The sequence below is a fragment of the Globicephala melas genome, chromosome 4 (genome assembly GCF_963455315.2).
Source record: "Globicephala melas chromosome 4, mGloMel1.2, whole genome shotgun sequence".
In the NCBI taxonomy this organism is placed as follows: Eukaryota; Metazoa; Chordata; class Mammalia; order Artiodactyla; family Delphinidae; genus Globicephala; species Globicephala melas.
Genome location: NC_083317.1, coordinates 115191063 through 115217990, shown reverse-complemented (window position 1 = coordinate 115217990; position 26928 = coordinate 115191063). Strand labels below are relative to the sequence as shown.

The following is a 26928-nucleotide window of genomic DNA, read 5'->3' as shown; positions in this document are numbered from 1 at the left end:
GTGTCCCCTGCATCGGCAGGCGGACTCTCAACCACTGCACCACCAGGGAAGCCCTGTCCAATAAAATTTTATGCTATGATTTTAGCATCAATTGTCGATTCCTGCTGAATGATTTATTTTGCTGATGGTTGCAAAATGCTGGTTTTGTAGTTATTATTCCTCGTATGTTTATTAGTTGACATTCTTTTGTTAAGGACACCCCATTTTTCAGTATCACTTTGAACCCCTGAACTCTTAAAATCAGTTGTATGACCTTCAGTTTTCTTTTTGATGCTCACACTGTCTCACATTTGGCCAGTGGGGGCACCTTTAACCTGGTTCTTGGGCCTTTTGGACAACCCCCTCACCCCCCAACCCAGTCCTTTGGGCACTTCCTCACTTGAGGTACAATAACATAGTCCAGGGCCATCTTGTTCTTTTCCTATCCCGTCCCAGATCTGGGTGCCCAGCTTGCTCATGGCTACTTGAGTGTCACAACTTCTAGGCCCTTTCAGTGGACAGAGATGGCAAAAATATTTAGGTTTCTTCTTTTTCTTCCCTCCCTCCCTCCCATCCATCCATCTGTTCTAAGTCAGTACCACAGGGTCTTTCCCACGCTTTTCCCTTTTCCATCATTGTATCTCCTTTCTCTTAAGGTGAGAACCCTGGATCCCAGCAATATTAGCATGTTTATTCATTTGCTCTATCTTATAATATACATAAAAAGTTCCAGAATAAACTATACCAGTGTCATTCCAACAACAAAACTGCTATGTAAAATTTACAATTGCTCTACCATGCTTTTTGTCTTTAGACTAACTTTCATTAAGAGTATGTAGTCAGAGGGACTTCCCTGGTGGTGCATTGGTTAAGAACCTTCCTGCTAATGCAGGGGACATGGGTTCGATCCCTGGTCTGGGATGATCCCACATGCCACGGAGCAACTAAGCCCGTGCGCCACAGCTACTGAACTTGCGCTCTAGAGCCTGCGAACCACAACTAGTGAAGCCCGTGCGCCTAAAACCTGTCCTCCACAACAAGAGAAGCCACCTCAGTGAGAAGCCGTGCACCGCAGTGAACAGTAGCCCCCGCTCGCTGCAACTAGAGAAAGCCTGTGCACAGCAACAAAGACCCAATGCAGCCAAAAATTTAAAAATAAATAAATAAATTTATTTTTTAAAAAAGTATGTAGTCAGAGTGTTGTATTAAAAATTTCTTGAATTAAGTCTTTTTCCTTTGTGGTTATGTTAACAATTAGATATATAGATGGAATTTTCTGTTTGTATCCTTTAAGGTTTGTTTTTCATCCTTTTTGAGCTATTTCTATTTTCGAATATTAAAATACTTTTTAAATTAAAAAATCATGCCTACAGATTAAAAGAAATCAAGCATACAGATGAATTTCTATTCTTGTTTTCTCTTAACCAGAGATTGTTAAAAGTTTGTGTATCATTTCAAATCTCTTTTTATATGCACACATGCATACACAAACATATGTAATTTGCTAAACTAGCAACTGAAGTATTATTTAAGTGATGTGAAAAAAAACAATTATTTTCTACAGATTGTCCTATTGACCAAACACAGTGTTTTTACTCTTTTTCCAATCTTGCTTGATACCTTTTAAACATCACAACTACAATTATGTATGTGTTGTAATTTGTTTTCTACTTTTTTTTTATTGTGGTAAAATTTACATAACATAAAATTTACCATTAACATATGTAAGTGTATAGTTCTTTGACATTAAGTACACTCACACTGTTGTGCAAATATAACTACCATCTGTCTCTAAACTTTCATCTTCCTTAACTTATGTACTTAAAGAAGTAATATCATTTTGTGTGTACCTTTCCTTGAGGCTGAAGTATTCATATTCATAGTAATTAATGGATAGATAACGTTTCATCATTTATGTGCTGTAATAACTGAAACTGCTGGTGTACAGCAGTTAGCCTATTATCTGTTTCTTATGGTTATTTATAAAGAAGGCATAGTCATATTTGAACATATAGCTTTTGTTCTTTAGGATAAATTCCCAGCAGCATATTACTTGGTTAGAAGATGCATTAGTCTACTGGGCCTGCCATAACAAAATACCACAAACTGAGGGGCTTAAACAACAGAAATTTGATTTTCTGAGAAAGTTTATTTTCTCACAGTTTTGGAGGCTGGAAGTCCAGGATCAAGGTGTCAGCGGGTCTGGTTTCTCCTGAGGCCTCTCTTCTCGGCTTGTATACTGCTGCCCTCTCACTGTGTCCTCACATGGGCTTTTCTCTGGGTGCGGGTATCTCTGGTGTTCTCCTTCTTATAGTGGCACTAGTCATATTGGATTAGGCCTCACCCTTATGACCTCATTTAACTTTTTTTCTCTCTTTCTTCTTTGTTTTTTACAGTAGATCCTTGTTGGTTATCTATTTTAAATATAGCAGTGTGTACATGTCAGTCCCAAACTCCCAATCTATTCCTCCCCCCAGGTAACCATAAATTCATTCTCTAAGTCTGTGAGTCTGTTTCTGTTTTGTAAATAAGTTCATTTGTATCATTTTTTTTTAGAGTCCACATATAAGTGATATCATACGATATTTGTCTTTGTCTGACTTACTTCACTTAGTATGATAATCTCCAGGTCCATCCATGTTGCTGCAAATGGCATTATTCCATTCTTTCTAATGGCTGAGTAATATTCCATTGTATCTGTGTACCACATCTTCTTTATCCATTTATCGGTCCATGAACATTTAACCTTAATTACCTCTTTAAAGGCTCTATCTCCAAATACATTGAGGCTTAGAGCTTCAATAACTGAATTTTGGATATACACAATTCTGTCCATAACAAAGTATGAACGCCTTGTGTATAGGAACTGCCAAATTGTTCCCAGTTGTATGAAGTTTTATGTCATTTTAAATAATTGAATAAATGGAAATAGCACCCGTTACCACTTCTGCTGCTCTCATCCTTCCTGTGAGATTTACTCAAGGATTCAAACCTTCTGAGGGGAATTTGATCTAATGAATATGAAATACATGACCTATAGTATAGCCCCTAAACTTTTTCATTTTCTTACCAAATGAATTACTTTCAAAATAGCTGTGGATGGATGAAAACAAGTTTTAAATTAAACCTTATCTCTCATACCTTGTCTGAGGGAGTGCAAATTGGTATAAACATTATGGAGGGTAATTTGACAATGCTGATTAAAATTACAGAATCATACAATCTGAATTCTGAAAATTCATCTGAAAGCTATAGCTGTACATGTATGAAATAACAAATAGGAAAGGCTATTCATTTTAATGTGATTTGTAATTGCAGAAGTTTGAAACAAGTGTCCATTAACGGGGACTTGATTAAATAAAATGTGGTACATGCACAGAGTACATTATTATGTGTCTGTAAAAATGAATGAGGAAGCTCTCCATAGACAAATATGGAAGGAAGGCTCTCAGACACTTACTCAATGTACATAACGAGGTATAGATATAAGAGAAAAATAATATATTCGTGTTTGTTCATGTGTATTCACATGAGGAAACTCTGGAAAGACACATAAGAAACTAATCAAGGTGGTTCTTTGGAGTTAGGCATTGGGACTTGGGAATGAGGCTCTTAACTTTTTCTCGATTTTAGAATAATGTGAATATACTGCTGATAGAATAAAATTAAGTGTATGATCATGTTTTGATTTTTTTCTTTTTTTTTTTGAGTCCTAATGTGTATTTTCTCTGCTCTTGCTTTCTTGGGAGTTTTGACTTTGTTTACATTTATGCAGTTCATAAAATTTTTAGGAAGTAAAACATATATATAGCCACTATGTTCCATTGCTATTATTAAATACATAGAAAAGAGTATAATTGCAAAAGAGATTGCCCAGACTTTTTTTTTTTTTTTTTTTTTAATTTGCCGTGTTCTGAATTCTTTTGGCTGTTACCTACACCAGGACATTTTTTTTTTTTTAAGAAGATGTTGGGGGTAGGAGTTTATTAATTAATTTATTTATTTTTGCTGTGTTGGGTCTTCGTTTCTGTGTGAGGGCTTTCTCTAGTTGTGGCAAGCGGGGGCCACTCTTCATTGCGGTGCGCGGGCCTCTCCTGTTGTGGAGCACAGGCTCCAGACGCGCAGGCTCAGTAGTTGTGGCTCACGGGCCTAGTTGCCTCCGTGGCATGTGGGATCCTCCCAGACCAGGGCTCGAACCCGTGGCCCCTGCATTAGCAGGCAGACTCTCAACCACTATGCCACCAGGAAGCCCCCCAGACTTTTTTTTTTTTTTTAAATACAATTTTTGCAAATCCCTTGATTTGCAAAATCAGTGATTGGCTTGATTTAATTGAATAGTCTTTTCAGATCACCGTGGCTATTCTTCTTTGACAGTACTTAGACTAGTTTAAAAATTTTTTTAATGTCTTTGTTTATTATGATTAAAATGCTCATACGTGATTGCAAATAAGAGATCTTTTAAATATGAAACAATCTACATAGGTAGGTATTTCGTGCCATTGGTGCAAAGACCAAATATTGATTGAGAAATTTAAAATTAAACAGTTTGTTACTCTTGGCTCCTTGTTTTCAAATAGCTGTTTTTTTGGTGAATTTTTGCATTTACTTCTCTGGACATTCTGCAAACTTTGCTTAAAAAAGAATACTATGAAGTTGTTTTAAAAAAATAAGGTTCAGCCTTTTTTTCTAATTACTATAATTTTTACTGCCATATTACCTCAACACAAAACAGACTTTTTCACTGTACCTCAATCACAAGGATCAAGGGATGCCAATTCACATTAAAAAAATGTTTACCAGCTTTTCGCCCTGGTAGATAAACTTGGCTAATTGCTTCCAACTGCGTTCCACCCTATAGACTAATTGTTTATTGAGTCATGAGCATTAACTAAGGTAGTGATTCTTATTTTGGTGCAGCAGGGTAGGTATTTTATTTTAATCACGGTTGCCACTGTCTGCTAACCTTATTGAAGGTATTTGTTAGAAACTGTTGTCCACATCCTGTTATTAGAGAATTTCCAGGGGACAAAATGTGATGCTGTGATAGGATTCTTGGAAATTCCAAGAGGTTTTCTGTGGATTCATTTAGTTTTTAGATATTACTCAGTCCCCTTCCTTCTTGTCCCTTTGTCTTTCCTTTGTCCTCTTTTAATTTGGTTAATATGAAAATGCCAGTCATTCACAGGAAGCTCCCTTTGCTACTTTGTTCCATTCAGAGCAAGCCACACTAGCTTTCTCTTTCTAAACACTTGTACTCATGAAATTGGCAGCCCAATCAAAAATGTTGAATATTTAATTTAATTGAACCTTTTGTAATTTTCCATGTAAATAAATTAGATTTCTCTAGACTTTTTTTTTTGAAAACACTGAGTGTAAATACAGAGTTTCCTTTCCAAATTTATGTGCTATTAAAATGAAACAAGAAAAAGAATGATTACTGTGTGATTGCCAGGTTCTGATCTTGTATGCAACACCTCTCAGGAAAAAGATTCTCTTCAAATGGGTGTGTACTGTGAAAAAGGAGAGGTTCATCTAAAGATGAAAGCAGAACCCATTCTCTTGAAATTTATTCAGGATATAATGAATTTTATAGGAATTTTCAGAGACCCTTCTTGTTCCCTTGAACTACTTGTTAGTAGTGAAACAAAGGTGCTGTGGGAGTTTCTGCATTATGTTAGTGTAAGGAAATCACAACTCTTAGCTTCAAGGACTTAAATTCCCATTTTATTTTCCAATGGGCTCTTTGAAGATTTTCTGTTAAAACAATAAAAATAAAATACTGATACGTACGTTACTAACATTCTTGCTTATTGTCTTTAAACTCTGTTTTCTCTTCCACAGATTGGAGCTTATTTTAGCAGCATATTAGCTGAGAAACTAAAGCTTAACACTTTCCAGGACACCGGAAAGAAGAAACCACAAGTTAATGCTAAAGATAATTATTGGCTGGTTACTGCTCGATCCCAGAGTGCGATTCATAGTTGGTTCTCTGACTTAGCAGGAAATAAACCACTTGCTATTTTGGCAAAAAAGGTATTAAGTATTTCTTGCATTGTTTTAATTGAGGCCTTATAGAAATGAAAATATTTGAGACAATGTTCAAGTATATATTTCTTTTCCCCAATTCTCTCCAAAACTCCAAGTCTCAATGGCAGGTATCCTGCACTAGGTGTGTGCTGCACATAGGCTGTTTCCCCTTCATTTTGATGGCATGTGGTGCCTAGGACATCTAGAGACCTAAACATTCTACACAGGAAGCTGTTGATGTGGATATTAGGTAGACAGGGTTTTAAAATCAAAAACAGGCAGTGAGACTTCATTTATTTCTGTTATATTTTCAGTTTTTTAGGTCAGGATGTCCAAATGGGTTAAATAGAAATCCTTGCTTTAATGTTATTTCCTTGTCTTGAAAAGTACCCATCCAAATTCTTAAACTAACTCTTCTTCCGAACAAGTGAGATAAAAGATAGTGATTCCGTGTGTGCTTGAAAACCGTCTTTGAAAAAGTTTCAGTACAAAATGGGCAGGTTTATTCATAGCTCCCCGCTTTTTTGAGGAGGGGGAGGGAAGGGAGGGTTCTTTTAAAAATCTTTGCCTTTGATCATTTTCCTCACGTGGGAAATACTGCACAGATTCAACAATCTTATAGTCCCAATAGTACAAAATGTCTTTTGAAATTTAGATGAGAGCCAGAAACTTCCCTCTTAGTCTTGATCTCTGACTTCTTACACACCTTTCAAATAATCCCCAGGTCTTTCTCATCTCCCCTGAAACCCTTTAGTTTTAGGGGAGCCCATCTTCTATTCTTAAGTTTTCACGAATGGCTTGGTGCAGGCCCAGGTTAGAGGAGAGCTCCTTCGTGTATTTATGTTTTTGTTTTCTAAAGCACCTCTTTGAAAATAGTGCCTGTAGCTCCCGTGGGCTTCATTTTGCCCTAGTGTCGGAGCCTTGCGTTGCCTTTCATAGATGTTAGTGCTTAAAGGCAACCGAAATCCTTGCAAAGCAGACGATCAGCGGAACCCTCTCTTGCTACTCAGGTAGTGCCTCTGTCTCAACACGGGCTGGACCGCATAGCATTTCTTTTCCATTGTTGACCGTTGACCACGTGTTCCCACTGTGGCCTGGGAATTGTATCTGAAGGCTGCAGAAGTCAAAGGCCACCCTTCACTATTTGATGGCTTTCTACCAAAAGTTCATGCCCTCCACGTTGGTTAGTACCTTCAACGCCTGTGTAGCCAGCCTGACATCTTTCCTTTTAGGTTTGCCTTTTTTGTAAGCTTTTAGAATGCAGGTTTTTTTTTTTTTTTGGGGGGGGGGATATTTCCTGAAAGGGAATACTCATGAGGAATTGATGCCCTTGCTTTAGGGGTGTAATGGTCTCTCATCTTTTAAGAGGGAGATGAATTATGGTGCAGTGTATTAGCCGTTGTTCTTCTCTCTTTATTAGGAGCTGCCTCTGGCCAAGTCAGGTGTCCCTCAGGTAAGCCCTGACGTTAATTCTTTGCAAAGTTAAAGATGTTTTCTTTGTCAAACCATTGAATATACTTTGAAGTATTCATTTCTTGGGCATTTCAGGAGTCATTCCTTCCCATCCCTTCCTCAGCATTTCATCTTCTTGAGGTGGCGAAAAGTCTTTAGAGTTGGGTAAAAGATTGCATCCTCTGCGTGCCCTTCATATTAGAAAGTTTGAATACCTCTTAATTTCTGGTATTTATCTGCGGGATGGCTTGATGTAGAAGACCTTCCTTTTCCTGCTGAGATCCTGAGTCACCTTCCAGCTCTGATCTAGAGTTCAAAATAGTTTCCTGTATGGGATGGACAGGTTTCTGGACCTGGTCTTCCGTTCATATAAAGCTCCACAGCACTCCAAGTATTTAGCCACAGAGAGGACAACAGTGGCCTGTGAAAGGCCTTTGAATCCAATCGCGGTCGTAGTTAGATTTGGGAAAGGAGACTTCTTGCTCCTGGGGATATCCTTTTAGCTCTTGAACGGTTCACTAAGAATGATGTGTTCACTTCTGGTGACTTTGATTACTGTGGTCTCTGGAATTTCCATTTGCTTCTACCACTGCTTAGCAAACAGAGGGTGCTGACAGAAAGGAGAATACAGGGAGAGAAGCGTTACAAGGGCAACGCTTTGGTGGATGGAAGGCCATGCTAGGTGTCTTCGTTTTCTTCTGGTACTTAGATGCGGTTCCACCTTGATTGAGAAACCAAACCGCTGCCCAGTGATTGCCTGGGTTCAGCTACAAGTTGAAGTCAGATGGTTTCTTGGCTGAAAATGGAATCCATCCCTGTAGGAAGTCATACTTCAGTCAGTGTAAACATATTTTCCTTCCTGAGTTGGCCCAAACTGTAAATGTGACAAAACCATCACAATGTGTCTTCTTCCTTAATTAAATAACTTTCTTCACATATGTTCTTCTGAATGCGAAAGCCCTTGATTTGAGCCAACCCTTTTTCTTAGGGCTCTGCCAGCAGGGACAGTGAGCTAGAGGTTTGCCTTATGCTGTTCCTGTAAGACTCAGCTTTGTTTGCTGCTTCGTGTAAACATTTCACATGCTCAGAATGCGCCCCCCCCATCCCCGGCCGTGCCTTCTTGTCAAACGCTGTTCAAGAAGAAATCCTTTAGGCTTCTATAAAGATGCTATTGGTAATGTTCCTTTGGAGATGCTAACTTTACTTTTTGCATTTGCCTGGTTTTTAGGCCTTGATCTTATGTATAGTCTTCTGGTACGTCTGGCTGAGAGGGAACCCGACCGTGGCAGCTAAAATGTAACTCCCTGATACCATTACTGTATGTTCTAGTGAAAACCAGCAGCTCCGGTCTGGAACTGACTGTATAAGACGGTGCTTTTCTTGTCCCTGGCCTAAACGACAGTAAACCCAGAGCCTCGTGCTCCGTGAAAGATGTGCCTTGTAAGCTAAATTTTCAGGAAGTTTTCTAGGTAACATGTATCACCGTGATCCACAGAGAGGAGGTTTTATAGCTTTGGCCTGTGTCGCTTTCACCTCCCTTTTATATAGTTATGTGGTGTGCCGTGTAGTCGCCTTTGTCATGGGGGAGGTTACGTTCTAAAGTCAGCAACCAAGGTAGGAACTGTACACGATCAAAAGTCTATTACATTGCCCGTAAAATGCAGTATATGGACACACTGCATCTCAGCGTCCAGCCAGGCAGCTTTTCTGTATCGCCGGAGCCGCTTGATGTTTCTTTGGGAAGAACCAGGTGAAATAGCTTGTTTTAAAGAGCTGGGTAACAAAAAACACTTACTTTTAAATTCTGGGATCACACTTTGTTCCAAGACTGCGAATGGTCAGGTTTGGAACATATGTATAATGCAGAAAAATCCACCGGCCGAACCATTGGCTAACTAAGAGAAAAATGCCATGCTCCATGAATCGGTTAGCCGGTTTGAAGCTTTGATTTTCAACACAAGATCGAGCGAGACTTCGGGGCATAGAGACCAGGGCTAGTGATGTCCATGGTTGTGGGTTTCCAGAATCCTCTTAGGAGAGAGTCAGGTCCATGGCTTGAGAACACATCGGGGGACGTGAAGAAATCCTTGAAACTGGAACTGGCAACAAAATGAAAGTTGTTATAATTTTGATACATGTAATTCTTTTGCTTTCTCCTTCTCACGCCACCGTGAGGTGGCCAGGGTCGGTATTATCTCGTTCATAAATGAAGAGCCTGGGAGTCATGGGTTTAACCACCACAGGCTGGGGCCACGACTGCAGCACAGGGGTGCTCATTGCTGGGGGCGGGGGTGGGCACGGTCTGCTTCTCCATCTCACTCTTCCCATCCTGCTGCATTGCAGCCAACATCCTCTCTGTCCGCTGCGTTACCCTGTATTCGTAAATCGGATAGCTTATGTATAGATCAATGGGCTATTCCTAGGGTATTTATGAGGAATTCTAGAAGACTGGATTAACTCTTTCAAGCCATTCAGCAGAACATTGAGATACTAATTTGCTAAATAGTACCTTTGTGGCCTGGAAGAAATAATTAACTGCCTCAAGTGCCCACTTTCAACCCGTGAATTAATTACCCAGCTGTTTCTAGCTCAGTGTTTATTAGGCAGATTCACTGATCCATCATTCTAGCCTCTATGTAAAATCTTGGTCTAAAGGCACTTTTAGAAGCTTTCTGGAAATTGTTATGCTTATGAGATGTTACAATCAGAAAGCTTTATACAGAAATGTTCTTTGATAAAATGTAGGGTGGGGATAGCTTTTACTTTATCTGTCCCTTCCAATTTTGAGATATAAACTCCTTGGAGGACTGTCATGAGATTATTTCCCCTATTTTGCTGATACAACGAGTAGCTTTCAGCATCTGAGAGATCGAAAATAATTTGTTTTTATAAATAAGAAAGCACAACTGATAAAACTGTGTTGCCAATGTGCTAAACATAGTTTTGATTCTTTTTTCTTAAAATTCGCTTAAAATTCTTTTTTGAAGTGACACGTGCCATTTAAAAAAAGGATATAGTTTTTCATAGCCAGCAGGAACTTAGAGTCTCTTTCTCTTGCTTCCCCTTTCTTTAGGTTGGCCTAGCGATGAACATAATATGTGATTGTTATAAATGTATTATTTCTTTTTAGGTTCCCATCCTTAGTAAAAAAGAAGATGTTTTTGCATATCTAGCTAAGTATTCCGTGCCAATGGTTCGAGCAACGTGGCTGATCAAGATGACTTGTGCCTATTATTCTGCTATTTCTGAAGCGAAAATTAAGAAACGTCAGGCTACTGATCCCAATTTGGGTAAGTGAGACAGTATGATACATTTTACGTTACCCTGTAAACACTTGTTGCCTGCACCTTCCATACCCATCCCAGAGAGGTGAGTCCCGCGAGGGTCCATTAGTGAAGGTAAAAGTCGCTTGAGGTGTGGATGGAGTGCCGGTTCTGTTCACCCAGGCACAGATTCCTCGTTCCTGAGTCAGCAAGTCCTGTTGCTCTTACCTCCAAAACGTGTCCTGTGTCTGAACACGTCACCACCACAGTTCCTGAAATGCTGCTCCAAGCTATCCCCTCTCTCGGCTGGTGACAGTGACAGCCTCCTAACTGGTCTCCCTGCCTATATTTTTATTCCTTTACGTTCTGGTCTCTCCACAACCGCCACACTGATTGTTCAGCCTAAATCAGATCGTATTGTGTCCTTCTTTATAACTTTACAGTAGTTTCTCATTACAATTAGAATAAAGGTCCACATTCTTTTTTTTGGGGGGAGGGTGGAGGTTTAAATTTTTTATTTTTATTTATTTTTTTAACATCTTTATTGGAGTATAATTGCTTTACAGTGATGTGTTAGTTTCTGCTGTATAACAAAGTGAATCAGCTATATGTATACATATATCCCCATATCCCCTCCCTCCTGCGGCTCCCTCCCACCCTCCCTATCCCACCCCTCTAGGTGGTCACAAAGCACCGAGCTGATCTCCCTGTGCTGTGCGGCTGCTTCCCACTAGCTGTCTGTTTTACATTTGGTAGTGTATATATGTCCATGCCACTCTCTCAGTTCGTCCCAGCTTACCCTTCCCCCTCGCTGTGTCCTCAAGTCCATTCTCTACATCTGCGTCTTTATTCCTGTCCTGCCCCTAGGTTCTTCAGAACCACTTTTTTTTTAGATTCTGTATATATGCGTTAACATACGGTATTTGTTTTTCTCTGCTGACTTACATCACTCTGTATGACAGACTCTAGGTCCATGCACCTCACTACAAATAACTCGGTTTCATTAAAGATCCAGATGCTTGCCTGCAGCTCCATCCGTGGTCTGCCCCCTCTTTCTGCGATGTTCCGGCCACACACCCCTCCAACACGTGTACTCCTTCCTTTCCTGGGCCCCCCTCTGCCTTTCCTCTTCACCCTGTGCTTGAGTTGCTCTTCTCTAGACTATTTGCAGCCTCCTTCTCTTCACCGAGGCTTTGGCTCAGTGTCATTTCCCCAGCAGGTTTTGCCTGCCCACCCAGCTACATAGCATTCTCTCTCTTTTTCACCTTCCTCCCAGTTGTGTTCTCATGTGTTGTTATTTTATTCACAGCACGTTTCTCTGTCTGAAATCATCTTTTAAGATTTTGTGTGCGTCATCCTCTCTCTCGGTCTCTCACACACACACGCACGTGCACAGACACACGCACTGGTAGGTCTTTGTTGAATGAACTGAAGGGAAACTACTTTCAGTCAGAGTTTCTGCTCTTTTGGTGACTAGACAGTGACTCCTTGAGGTGGTGCTGAAACATGCTTGATGAAAGGTTGGATGCTACGTTAGAACTGTGCACAGAGAGTTGTATATAAAGAGTCCATGTAAAGATTAGGTTTACAAATAGTTCTTTATGACATGGAAGCGTGCTTATGGTTTTATAAGGCAGGCCCCCAACTGCAAAGCTCTGAGGGGCAGGATGGAAAGCACAAATGTCCTCCACTGCCAGGAGGCACCCTAGGGGAGTGAGTCGGGGCGTGGTGCATTTGGGAGTGGTAAAGGGGCCTCCACGAACCGGAGAGTGGGGACATTCTAAAAGCATGAACACAGAGATTCAAAACAAAAAATGGCCTGATTCTATGGCTGCCACCTTTGAGTTCAGCATTATCTCGTGTGTCAAAATAACAAGCAAAAATTAACTGTACTTAAAAAACAAAACTGTGTAGTGTATGTATATAAATGTCAAGAAAAAAAAAAGGGAGGAAATAATCCACAAAGTTAACGATGGTTGTCTCTGAGTCTCTTTTCACGGTAGTCTTGTGTTAACTACGTGTCTGATTTTTTCATCAGCTTATTATTTTATTGGGGGAAACAACAGAAGTGTCCCTTTTTTATTACTAAAGTAGTTATGTTCTCATTACAGTATTTTCAAATGGTGCTGAAGTAGATACAATACAGTGTATAAATTTCTTTTCTCCCTTGTCCATGTTTTCCTTCTTGAACTTTCCTTCCTTCATATACAGACACATATGTGCAATTCTTCTTTATCTCGTTCCCTCTACCTGTCTATATCTATCCGTGTATCTATTGCATTTAATAATAATTCTCCCCATAACCTGGATATCTAGTTGCTTCTTAGCCACCTCTACTTTGATGACGAATAGGCATCCGAAACCTAATGTGTATCAAATCAAAGTTGATTTCTCACCATCCCGAAACTTGTTCCTTCCTCAGACTTCTCCTTAGTAAATGTTATACATAGCCATCAGGCGAATAAGTGTAAAAGACGTATTGTCATTCTGGGCTTTTCGCTTCCTCTCGAAACTCTGCATTTACTCCCTCAGCAATCCTGTTAACTTTACTTTCAAAATCGAATCAGAATCCAACAAGGTATTCCTGCGCCCACTGCTGCCACCGTGGCCCAAAGCACCAGCAACCCCACCTTCGCCTGTGCTTTTCATTGCAGGGCCTCCAGCGGACCTTGTTTCTCTTCTTGCCCCTCTAATGACAAATTCCCAGTTTGCGGTCAGAGTGATTCTGCTAGGACGTACATCATGGTTCACGCCTGTGCGCAGCATCCTCTCGCGGCTGCCTGTCTCTCTCGGGCATGTGCCTCAGCCAGCACCAGCAGCCCGTATGCACATCGTGACCTCAGGCATTGACCCGTGGCTGCCACTCTCCCTCTCACCCCCGGATATCCCTCTGGCCTGCCCTCTCCCCCACTGCTGGCGTAGCTCACAGGGCACTTCCTAAGAAAAGCCTTCTCGTCACGTCCTGCTTCATTTTTCTTCATAGCTCTTAATGCCATCTCATTATATTTTAATTTATTGATCACCTATTTCTACTGACCCTGAGCTGTACTGATTCTTCATGAGATATTTTGTCAGATTTGTTCCGTGCTGCATCTCCTAGGACAGTACCTGGCATACAAAAGATGCTCAGTAGTTTTCACGATAAGTACATGAACAGTTAGGCTTGAAGCGTTTGTGTGTATGTTTGTGCATATGTGTGCATGCTTTTTTCTTTTCTTCTCATTTTCTAATTTGCTCCAATTTGTAATTCTTGAAACCTTCAGCATTGCTAGCTATAACGGAGAGACTACTCTCCATTCCTTAGATGCTCTTCATATTTTTTGGTAACTTGTTCCTGTTTTCCTTGATATTCCATTTAATCTGATTTTAACTGTCATGAAAAAAGGTGATCATGCAGGAATGATTCTGCCAAATGAAATGTGAACAATTTTAGGACAAATGAAAGTCTGATGGACACTCACGGTTTGTGAAGAACACGTAGTTAAGAGTTTTTAGGCCTCCCGGATATGAATGCATCACCAGGACTGTATGATTTCCTCTACCAAATGGAGGGAAGCCCAGCTCCAGTGTCTAGCTCAGAACATCATGGACTTCTTGTTGGATTCATTACTTTTGCTGTTAATTTCCTTACCAGTGTGATCAGTTGGTTTCGGGAGGGGATTATTTTCTAACCACCCCCCCCCCAAGCTCAAATTTCTATTATCTGCACACCCACAACAGACAGTTGATTAGGTTCACCCACTAGCTGTGTTTTCTCTTGTTTCATAAGCCACATAACACACGATTCCATTTTTCGGCTCAGTTTATTTACAAAGTATTACATGGTCTTTATGATTATTCTTTTTTTTTATACATCTTTATCGGAGTATAATTGCTTTACAATGGTGTGTTAGTTTCTGCTTTATAATAAAGTGAATCAGTTATACCTATACATATGTTCCCATATCTCTTCCCTCTTGCGTCTCCCTCCCACCCACCCTCCCTATCACACCCCTCTAGGTGGTCACAAACCACTTAGCTGATCTGCCTGCGCTATGCGGCTACTTCCCACTAGCTATCTGTTTTACGTTTGGTAGTGTATATATGTCCATGCCACTCTCGCACTTTGTCACAGCTTACCCTTCCCCCCCCCATATCCTCAAGTCCATTCTCTAGTAGGTCTGTGTCTTTATTCCTGTCTTACCCCTAGGTTCTTCATGACATTTTTTTTTCTTAGATTCCATATATATGTGTTAGCATATGGTATTTGTCTTTCTCTTTCTGACTTACTTCACTCTGTACGACAGACTCTAGGTCCGTCCACCTCACTACAAATAACTCAATTTCATTTCTTTTTATGGCTGAGTAATATTCCATTGTATATATGTGCCACATCTTCTTTATCCATTCATCCGATGATGGACACTTAGGTTGTTTCCATCTCTGGGCTATTGTAAATAGAGCTGCAATGAACATTTTGGTACATGACTGTTTTTGAATTTTGGTTTTCTCAGGGTATATGCCCAGTAGTGTGATTGCTGGGTCATATGGTAGTTCTATTTGTAGTTTTTTAAGGAATCTCCATACTGTTTTCCATAGTGGCTGTATTAATTTACATCCCCACCAACAGTGCAAGAGGGTCCACTTTTCTTCACACCCTCTCCAGCATTTATTGTTTCTAGGTTTTTTGATGATGGCCATTCTGACCAGTGTGAGATGATATCTCATTGTAGTTTTGATTTGCATTTCTCTAATGATTAATGATGTTGAGCATTCTTTCATGTGTTTGTTGGCAATCTGTATATCTTCTTTGGAGAAATGTCTATTTCGGTCTTCTGCCCATTTTTGGATTGGGTTGTTTTTTTGTTATTGAGCTGCATGAGCTGCTTGTAAATTTTGGAGATTAATCCTTTGTCAGTTGCTTCATTTGCAAATATTTTCTCCCATTCTGAGGGTTGTCTTTTGGTCTTGTTTATGGTTTCCTTTGCTGTACAAAAGCTTTGAAGTTTCATTAGGTCCCATTTGTTTATTTTTGTTTTTATTTCCATTTCTCTGGAGGTGGGTCAAAAAGGATCTTGCTGTGATTTATGTCACAGAGTGTTCTGCCTATGTTTTCCTCTAAGAGTTTGATAGTTTCTGGCCTTACATTTAGGTCTTTAATCCATTTTGAGCTTATTTTTGTGTATGGTGTTAGGGAGTGTTCTAATCTCATACTTTGACATGTACCTGTCCAGTTTTCCCAGCACCACTTATTGAAGAGGCTGTCCTTTCTCCACTGTACATTACTGCCTCCTTTATCAAAGATAAGGTGACCATATGTGCATGGGTTTATCACTGGGCTTTCTGTTCTGTTCCATTGATCTATCTTTCTGTTTTTGTGCCAGTACCATACTGTCTTGATTACTGTAGCTTAGTAGTATAGTCTGAAGTCAGGGAGCCTGATTCCTCCAGCTCTGTTTTTCGTTCTCAAGATTGCTTTGGCTATTCGGGGTCTTCTGTGTTTCCATACAAATTGTGAAATTTTTTGTTCTACTACCGTGAAAAATGCCAGTGGTAGTTTGATAGGGATTGCATTGAATCTGTAGATTGCTTTGGTAGTAGAGTCATTTTCACAATGTTGATTCTTCCAATCCAAGAACATGGTATATCTCTTCATCTATTTGTATCATCTTTAATTTCTTTCAGTGTCTTATAAATTTCTGCATAGAGGTCTTTTATCTCCTTAGGTAGGTTTATTCCTAGGTATTTTATTCTTTTTGTTGCAATGGTAAATGGGAGTGTTTTCTTGATTTCACTTTCAGATTTTGCATCATTAGTGAATAGGAATGCCAGAGATTTCTGTGCATTAATTTTGTATCCTGCTAATTTACCAAATTCATTGATTAGCTCTAGTAGTTTTCTGGTAGCATCTTTAGGATTCTCTATGTATAGTGTCATGTCATCTGCAAACAGTGACAGCTTTACTTCTTCTTTTCTGATTTGGATTCCTTTTATTTCCTTTTCTTCTCTGATTGCTGGGGCTAAAACTTCCAAAACTATGTTGAATAATAGTGGTGAGAGTGGGCAACCTTGTCTTGTTCCTGATCTTAGTGGAAATGCTTTCAGTTTTTCACCATTGAGGAGGGTGTTTACTGTGGGTTTGTCATATATGGCCTTTATTATGTTGAGGAAAGTTCCCTCTGTGCCTACTTTCTGCAGGGTTTTTATCATAAATGGGTGTTGAATTTTGTCGAAAGCTTTCTCTGCATCTATTGAGATGACCATATGGTTTTTCTCCTTCAGTTTGTTAATATGGTGTATCACATTGATTGATTTGAGTATATTGAAGAATCCTTGCATTCCTGGAATAAACCCCACTTGATCATGCTGTATGATCCTTTTAATGTGTTGTTGGATTCTGTTTGCTAGTATTTTGTTGAGGATTTTTGCATCTATGTTCATCAGTGATATTGGCCTGTAGTTTTCTTTCTTTGTGACATCCTTGTCTGGTTTTAGTATCAGGGTGATGGTGGCCTTGTAGAATGAGTTTGGGAGTGTTCCTCCCTCTACTATATTTTGGAAGAGTTTGAGAAGGATAGGTGTTAGCTCTTCTCTAAATGTTTGATAGAATTCACCTGTGAAGCCATCTGGTCCTGGGCTTTTGTTTGTTGGAAGAGTTTTAATCACAGTTTCAATTTCAGTGCTTGTGATTGGTCTGTTCGTATTTTCTATTTCTTCCTGATTCAGTCTTGGCAGGTGGTGCATTTCTAAGCATTTGTCCATTTCTTCCAGGTTGTCCATTTTATTGGCATAGAGTTGCTTGTAGTAATCTCTCATGATCTTTAGTATTTCTGCAGTGTCAGTTGTTACTTTTCCTTTTTCATTTCTAATTCTATTGAGTCTTCTCCCTTTTTTTCTTGATGAGTCTGGCTAATGGTTTATCAATTTTGTTTATCTTCTCAAAGAACCAGCTTTTAGTTTTATTGATCTTTGCTATTGTTTCCCTCATTTCTTTTTTAATTATTTCTGATCTGATCTTTATGATTTCTTCTTTATGATTTCCTTCTGCTAACTTTGGGGTTTTTTGTTCTTCTTTCTCTAATTGCTTTAGGTGCAAGGTTAGGTTGTTTATTCGAGATGTTTCCTGTTTCTTAAGGTAGGATTGTATTGGTATAAACTCCCCTCTTAAAACTGCTTTTGCTGCATCCCATAGGTTTTGGGTTGTCATGTCTCCATGGTCATTTGTTTCTAGATAGTTTTTAATTTCCTCTTTGATTTCTTCAGTGATCACTTCGGTATTAAGTAGTGTATGGTTTAGCCTCCATGTGTTGTATTTTTTACAGATCTTTTCCTGTAATTGATATCTAGTCTCATAGCGTTGTGGTCAGAAAAGATACTTGATACAATTACAATTTTCTTAAATTTACCAAGGCTTGATTTGTGACCCAAGATATGATCTATCCTGGAGAATGTTCCATGAGCACTTGAGAAAAATGTGTATTCTGTTGTTTTTGGATGGAATGTCCTATAAATATCAATTAAGTCCATCTTGTTTAATGTATCATTTAAAGCTTGTGTTTCCTTATTTAATTTCATTTTGGATGATCTGTCCATTGGTGAAAGTGGGGTGTTAAAGTCTCCTACTATGGATGTGTTACTGTCGATTTCCCCTTTTATGGCTGTTAGTATTTGCCTTATGTATTGAGGTGCTCCTATGTTGGGTGCATAAATATTTACAATTGTTATATCTTCTTGGATCGATCCCTGGATCATTATGTAGTGTCCTTCTTTGTCTCTTCTAATAGTCTTTATTTTAAAGGCTATTTTTTCTGATATGAGAATTGCTACTCCAGCTTTCTTTTAGTTTCCATTTGCATGGAATATCTTTTTCCATCCCCTCACTTTCAGTCTGTATGTGTCTCTAGGTTTGAAGTGGTTCTCTTGTAGACAGCATATATACGGGTGTTGTTTTTGTATCCATTCAGCCAGTCTGTGTCTTTTCGTTGGAGCATTTCATCCATTTACATTGAGGTAATTATCAATATGTATGTTCCAATTACCATTTTCTTAATTGTTTTGGGTTTGTTATTGTAGGTCTTTTCCTTCTCTTGTGTTTCTTGCCTAGAGAAGATCCTTCAGCATTTGTTGTAAAGCTGGTTTGGTGGTGCTGAACTCTCTCAGCTTTTGCTTGTCTGTAAAGGTTTTAATTTCTCCATCAAATCTGAGTGAGATCCTTGCTGGGTAGAGTAATCTTGGTTGTAGGTTTTTCTCCTTCATCACTTTAAATATGTCCTGCCACTCCCTTCTGGCTTGCAGAGTTTCTGCTGAAAGATCAGCTGTTAACCTTATGGGGATTCCCTTGTGTGTTATTTGTTGTTTTTCCCTTGCTGCTTTTAATATGTTTTCTTTGTATTTAATTTTTGACAGTTTGATTAATATGTGTCTTGGCGTATTTCTCCTTGGACTTATCCTGTATGGGACTCTCTGTGCTTCCTGGACTTGATTAACTATTTCCTTTCCCATATTAGGGAAGTTTTCAACTGTAATCTCTTCAAATATTTTCTGTCCCTTTCTTTTTCTCTTCTTCTTCTGGAAACCCTACAATTTGAATGTTGGTGCGTTTAATGTTGTCCGAGAGGTCTCTGAGGCTGTCCTTAGTTCTTTTCATTCTTTTTTCTTTATTCTGCTCTGCAGTAGTTATTTCCACTATTTTATCTTCCAGGTCAGTTATCCGTTCTTTTGCCTCAGTTATTCTGCTATTGATCCCTTCTAGAGTATTTTTATTTTCATTTATTGTGTTTTTCATTGTTGCTTGTTTCATCTTTAGTTCTTCCAGGTCCTTGTTAAATGTTTCTTGCATTTTCTCTATTCCATTTCCAAGATTTTGGATCATCTTTACTATTATTATTCTTTTTCAGGTAGAATTCTTTTTCAGGTAGACTGCCTATTTCCTCTTCATATGTTAGGTCTTGTGGGTTTTTATCCTGCTCCTTCATCTGCTGTGTGTTCCTCTGTCTTCTCATTGCGCTTATCTTACTGTGTTTGGGGTCTCCTTTTTGCAGGCCGCAGGTTCGCAGTTCCCATTGTCTTTGGTGTCTGTCCCCAGTGGCTAAGGTTGGTTCAGTGGGTTGTGGGCTTCCTGGTGGAGGGGACTAGTGCCTGTGTTCTGGTGGATGAGGCTGGATCTTGTCTTTCTGGTGGGCAGGTCCACATCTGATGGTGTGTTTCGGGGTGTCTGTGGACTTACTGTGATTTTAGGCAGCCACTCCACTAATGGGTGGGGTTGTGTTCCTGTCTTGCTAGTTGTTTGGCATAGGGTGTCCAGCACTGTAGCTTGCTGGTCGTTGAGTGAAGCTGGGTGTTAGTGTTGAGATCTCTGGGAGATTTTCGCCGTTTGATATTACGTGGAGCTGGGAGGTCTCCTGTGGACCAGTGTCCTGAAGTTAGCTCTCCCACCTCAGAGGCACAGTACTGACTCCTGGCTGCAGCACCAAGAGCCTTTCATCCACATGGCTCAGAATAAAAGGGAGAAAAAGTAGAAAGAAAGAAAGAAAGAAGATAAAAGAAAATAAAGTTATTAAAATAAAAAATAATTATTAAGAAAAAATTTTTTTAAAAAAGAAAAAACAACAACAACAACAAAAAATGGACGGATAGAACCCTAGGACAAATGGCGGAAGCAAAGCTATACAGACAAAAATCTCACACAGAAGCATATACATACACACAAAAAGAGGAAAAGGGGAAAAAATCATAAATCTTGCTCTCAAAGTCCACCTCCTTAATTTGGGATGATTCGTTGTCTATTCAGGTATTCCACAGATGCACGGTACATCAAGTTGACTGTGGAGCTTTAATCCGCTGCTCCTGAGGCTGATGGGAGAGATTTCCCTTTCTCTTCTTTGTTCGCACAGCTCCCGGGGCTCAGCTTTGGATTTGGACCCGCCTCTGCGTGTAGGTCGCTGGAGGGCGTCTGTTCTTTGCTCAGACAGGACGGGGTTAAAGGAGCCGCTGATTCGGGGGCTCTGGCTCACTCAGGCCGGGGGTGAGGGAGGGGCACGGAGTGCGGGGCGAGCCTGCGGCGGCAGAGGCCGGTGTGACGTTGCACAGCCTGAGGCGCGCCGTGTGTTCCCCTGGGGGAGTTGTCCCTGGATCACGGGAACCTGGCAGTGGCGGCTGCACAGGCTCCCCAGAAGTGGGGTGTGGAGAGTGACCTGTGCTCGCCCACAGGCTTCTTGGTGGCGGCAGCAGCAGCCTTAGCATCTCATGCCTGTCTTTGGGGTCCGCGCTTTTAGCCACGGCTCGCGCCCGTCTCTGGAGCTCCTTTAAGCAGCGCTGTTAATCCCCTCTCCTCGTGCACCAGGAAACAAAGAGGGAAAAAAAAGTCTCTTGCCTCTTCGGCAGCTCCAGACTTTTTCCCGGACTCCCTCCTGGCTAGCCGTGGCGCACTAACCCCCTTCAGGCTGTGTTCACGCCGCCAACCCCAGTCCTCTCCTGGCGCTCAGACCAAAGCCCGAGCCTCAGCTCCCAGCCCCGCCCGCCCTGGCGGGTGAGCAAACAAGCTTCTCGGGCAGGTGAGTGCTGGTCAGCACCGATCCTGTGTGCGGGAATCTCTCCGCTTTGCCCTCCGCACCCCTGTGGCTGTGCTCTCCTCCGCGGCTCCGAAGCTTCCCCCGCTCCGCCACCCGCAGTCTCCGCCCATGAAGGGGTTTCCTAGTGTGTGGAAACCTTTCCTACTTCACGGCTCCTCCCATTGGTACAGGTCCCATCCCTATTCTTTTGTCTCTATTTTTTCTTTTTTTTTTTGTTTGGCCCTACCCAGGTACCTAGGGGGTTTCTTGCCTTTTGGGAGGTCTGAGGTCTTCCGCCAGCATTCAGTAGGTGTTCTGTAGGAGTTGTTCCATGTGTAGATGTATTTCTGATGTATCTGTGGGGAGGAAGGTGATCTCCGCGTCTTACTCTTCCGCCATCTTTCCCCTCACTATGATTATCCTTGAGTATTAAAAAGTGTGAATGTTAGGGCTTCCCTGGTGCGTGGTGGTTGGGGGTCCGCCTGCTGATGCAGGGGACATGGGTTCGTGCCCCAGTCCGGGAAGATCCCACGTGCCGCGGAGCAGCTGGGCCCGTGAGCCGTGGCCACTGAGCCTGCGCGTCCGGAGCCTGTGCTTCTCAACGGGAGAGGCCACAACAGTGAGAGGCCCGCGTACTGCAGAAGAAAAGAGAAAAGTGTGAATGTTAAATCCATGAAGGTCAATTGCCTTCTGTCCTTTTCTCAGGGTACGGTATAAAAGCTTTGACCTAAAAAATGCTTAGGGCTAAAAATATTTTAAAATTGTGTGAATTTTAGAACCTCACCCCTAACCTTTTAGGTCTAACATCTCAGAAAGAGCTTTGGGCTGTACTCGTCTTGGCTCTGGTGCTACGTGTCTGGGTGACTGAAAGCAAAGTCCTTAGTTCTCCAGACATGGGTCTCCTCCTCCTGATCCAATCCATGGTCCACGTGGCCTTTAATTGCCATGGTCTTCAGCTTTTCTTTTTTTGTCCTTGACATTTTTGAGGGGGACAGGCCAGTTATTTTGTAGAATGTCCCTTGGTTTGTATTTATCCAGTTGCTCATCATCAGATTCTTGTTAAGCCCTTTTGGTGGGAGTATCACGGAAGTGATGCTGTGAGTGTCTCGGTACCTCCCATGGCATTGTCCCAGTACCAGTGGTGATAACTTTGAGCTTTTGGGTAAGGTGGTGTCTATCAGGTTTCTCCACTGCAGAGTTACTGTTTTATCCTTTGTGATTAATAGGTAATTTAACTAGGTAGATATCCAATTGCTCTTTCTATATTCTTACATGTGTTTTAAAAATGCAAATGTAGTGTACTATTTATACTGTATGAAAAGAGCACACAGTTTTAAATATCTGATCTTGGTTTGCTGTCATTCTGTTACACCGGGTATCTCTCACTTACTACTTTGTCTTCAGCAGCTTCTTCAGCTTCTTTAAGCAAATTACACGGTGCCTTTGGAAACATTTGACTGTGTAGACATGGCCATAATGTAGCAACTTTCACACTCCAAGCAAGCTGTACAGCCAAGCAAGTACACACATATATGTGTTGAATTGCATTAAATTGCATACACTGCAGATGATTAACTTGCAGTAATAGTTTCTGTGTTCTAGAAACCATTCAGCACATTTGGGGCAAGATTGACTATTGAGTGTCACCCTCTTCTGGCGTTGGTTTTATGGCTTCCATTGTCTTGATGATCGTTCTTAGGATTTGTGAAATGTTTTCAGTAGAAATAGCCTTTATTCCTTTGTAATAGAAACATATGTTTTATTTTCAGTTCCCACATTCAGTGTTGGAACAGAGCTATACAGCACTGCTGTTTGATTTTATTGAAGAGAGTTTTTCCTAATGTTCAGTGGGCTAACAGTAACAAGGAAGCAGGCCTGTTGTGTACATTCTTTAAATGTAGCAACACAGAAATCTTCACTGTCATTATGCAGAGTTACAGATCTAAAATGTAGAGTAAGTGAGTTGCTGCCCTGGGGAGCTTGCAGCGGGCAAACACATACCTAGTGCAGTGTGTACCCAAAAGTGAGAGGGGCGAGAGGGGCCTTGGGTTTCTGGGTGAGGTTGCCTGTGTAGTTTCAAGGTGGGGGGGCAAAGAAATAATTGACTTGTACAAACGCTAACATCAGGGCAGAGATTTTAAACCAGAGGTGAATTAGGGAAGCTTGGAAGAAGAGACTTTAATTCTCCCTCTTGATGAGACCTGAAAAAATAAGAGGTTATAGGTGGACATGATGTTTAGAAAATGCCGTCTAATAGATGAGTGTTAAGAGACTCAAGGGAAGGAGTACCAGACGTGATACATATTTGGTTTCCAATATTTTTTGGAATTGAATGAAGTTTCGTTTTTAGAACAAGAATATTTAACTGTCTTAAGGGTTTTGAGCTCACCAGAGAAGAGCATTTAAAATGGGCTAACTAAGGGAGTTCCCTGGTGGTCCAGTGGTTAGGACTCGGTGCTCTCACTGCTGGGGCCCGGGTTCTCCCCGGTCGGGGAACCAAGATCCCGCAAGGTGTGCGTTGCAGCCAAAAAAAAAAAAAAAAAAAAAAATTTTTAAAATAAAAACCAATCAGTCAGTAAAATGAGCTAGATAATACTTAAAAAAAAAGTAAAACTTACACAGAGTTATATAATTAAAATCTCTGAACAGATTTGTAAATGGGACTGTGGTAAATAACACAGAACCCTGTACGTTTATTTGTAGGAACTTCCCCAACGGTAAGGAGGAGTCTTACCGTTAATGAGTTACGTGAGCTCATCATATAACTCTAGTATGTACTGTTATGCCATTCTTGCTAACGCTGGAACAGTGGCTGTCCCTTGAGCGGTTATGGACCCACCTTCACTGCGGCGGGCGGGATTTTGGCGCACCCGACAGCCCTAGATTGAATCAGCTCCTGACGCGTCCTGTGAAAATGAGCTTTCCAGCCTTGGGGATACCTCCTCCTTTTGCCGTTGGGCCCTACGACGGTGTTTCCTGTGGGCTAGTGTGAGAACAGCCCTCCCCAGGGCCACCAGGGTGGCTGTGATGTGCCGTGGTACCGCCTTCCCCCTTTCTTAGTGAGCGCTGGCTCAGCTCTCTGTCTGTTGTCTGATTTATCATTCAGGAGCCCTGGGAGGAAGTTCACAGATGAAGACACTGATGTGCAGGTGGGGAACGGAGCCCCTTAGCTCGTGCGTCCAGACCGGGCCCCGGAGTCTGTGCTGGGCGCTGTGCTGGTCGGTGGGGACGCAGGGGAGAATGTGGTCACTGCCCCGCGGTGTTCACAAGTGGGGGAGGGGGCACACAGCCAAACACTGCAGATATTAGAGGAGGAAGGAAGCGCAAACAGCGAAGCGCGTAAAATGCGGAGGGAGCCCCAAGGGGCTTGGGAAGCCTGGGGAGGTCGCAGAGGAAGCGCCGTCTGAGGGCAGTTTTGGAAGAAGTAGCGTTGCCTAGGAGGAAAGAGTCGGGGTCTGTCGTGCAGGGAAGGGCATTTCTGGCAGAGGAATGGCATCTGCGGGGGAGTAGGGCCATCAGGCGGTCTGACGTGGGACCACCAGGGTTTACTTTGGTCTGGCGCGTCAGGTCCCCGTGGGGCGGTGCGGAAAGGCCGTGGGGAGGCGTGTTCACTAGAGCCGCATGGTGGGGAGCCCTGGAAGGGCTTCTCACTACTATGACTGTTGTCATCACACTCCCCCACAGCTTCTTGTCTGTGCCATGGGCGTAACTGACAGTGTCTTCTGAGGATGAAGTGAGTCAGTACCTCTGCAGCGTTCAGAACAGTGTCCACCACACTAAGTGGCCGGTAAATATAGACCTTTAAGAAATAGTATGCAGCAACTGCACTAGGACTACGGTCATCACGAGCCAGTCTCCGCTAATGATTGCAGGCATTGTGCTGGGAACTTTACAGACATTATTTGGAATCATTACAACGTGCTTTCAACGTAGGTTTTATTTTTCCGTTCCGTGTATGCGGGGCCCAAGCCTCAGAAGTTAAGTCACTAGCTGGCACACACGGAGTGGACCTACTAGGAGATGTCTGCTCTTTCCTCCCCACTGTGATGGTTGACGGGGGCATGTGCATGTTGTAGGTCTGGCCCCGGGAGGCAAGGAGCATCGCTAGGGAGAAAGGTGCGGGCAGGGAACAGGCTGCAGGACTTGGGGGCTGTGGGCAGCATCAGAGGAGCCAGAACTCCTGTGCTCGCGGGTGCCACGGGGAGCAGGCAAAGCATAGCAAAGCCCAGGGGGCCAGAGAGACGAGAGCCAGGTGAAACTGCTTGCAAGATGAGCAGCTCTAATTCTGGCTAGGAATTGTTGGGTGTTCAATATGGTGAAGAGTGACAAGTCATATCATGGGCATGAGGGCTTTTTTGGGGAAACAGATTAGAAGAAGCTTAAAATGCTTCGTGGTTAAACTGCCCAGGGAACTGCTCTGTTTACCCCCAGTTGTTTCCTCTGTACCCCTGAGGCTTTGTTGGGTTGGGCCTTTGGGGTGGGCGAGAGACTTTTCTTGGTTGACTGTGCTCTTGGAATCACCGTCCTTATCGCCCCCAAAATACGTAGAAGAAACAGCTCCCTTTCTTGCTCAGTGGGTAATTAATTTGTGACATATTCATTGAGCCATTTGGACTGCAAAAATAAGCCCTGCTCCACACATAATTGACAGTCTGGTTTCTTATCGGAGCCAGCCAGCTTACATTCAGTTCGGGTCCTTGAAGACGGTGCATACTTTTTTTGATTCCAGGGACGAGTTTTGAGTTTCAAGTCAAGATTGCCTCCACGTTTTCACGTGTTCCTTGTATCTTATTTGTCATAAAGGAGATATCTGCCTTGTTTACTATGAAAATAACCCTGAAGGCTGGACAGATGTGCTTGCATAAGCATAATTTAAATTCATGCTTCACCTAGGCGTGAAAAATAGGTTTTAATTGGTGAGGGAACTCTGGCTATATCCAGTAAAAACCACTCTCCAATAGAAGGAACAGGACCTATGGGTACTACTTTGGCGCGTGCAACCGTTCCATTCCTTTCACCTGAAAGTTGTAGCATCCATTGATGAACCGAGTCCAAAACCATTATTTCACTGGGAATGGCTAGATGTTGGCATTCTTCTGTAAAAATGGGCTTTCCCTCATCAGCTGTGATAAATCATAAAATTCTTTCTAAAAAAAAAAAAAGGCAGAATAAATGCTAAATTCTTTTCCTTTGAGTATCAGTTTTCAGAGTAAGAATTGCTGTCATTGCACATTTAGTTCTTTAATAAATGAGTTTCTCCTTTTTTTGTTCTTACTTACAAAAATGTATCTTTGGTCATTGTTATGGGCTTACTGATATTCCTTCATTCAGCATTTTGCAACCTGTTACACTTGTTGTTCGTTTTAGTGTTCCAGTTGTCCCAAAGGTGGCCATTGGAAGATGTTTGAAGCTCTTTTGTATCCTTTGACGTGACACCATTTGACTTAGAGCACCTCCTTCTTTTTTGGCACAGAAAGCCTCCCAGGTTCATCTTGTACTTTTTCTGCCTCAGGTCTGCAATCAGCCGCTTCTTTATGGAACCCTACTTCTCTGTAGTGGGGAATGGTATTTAGAAAGCAAGATCTGGATGCTGAAAGTGCTCATTGCTACTAGGATGTCATGGCATCTAAGCCCTATCTGGATGCATGGGATACATATATATCTGTGAATAGATGTGT

General features: G+C 41.6%; 1 protein-coding gene across 1 annotated transcript in view; it reads left to right on the top strand.

Moving 5' to 3' along the window:
• The window catches only part of MED12L (mediator complex subunit 12L), a 327428-nt gene that overhangs the window by 31758 nt on the left and 268742 nt on the right, over positions 1-26928 (top strand). The window contains exons 4-6 of the mRNA XM_060297523.1: positions 5821-6012; positions 7427-7459; positions 10589-10748. Coding sequence (XP_060153506.1) covers positions 5821-6012; positions 7427-7459; positions 10589-10748 — 385 coding nt within the window. The remainder of the gene's footprint in view (positions 1-5820; positions 6013-7426; positions 7460-10588; positions 10749-26928) is intronic.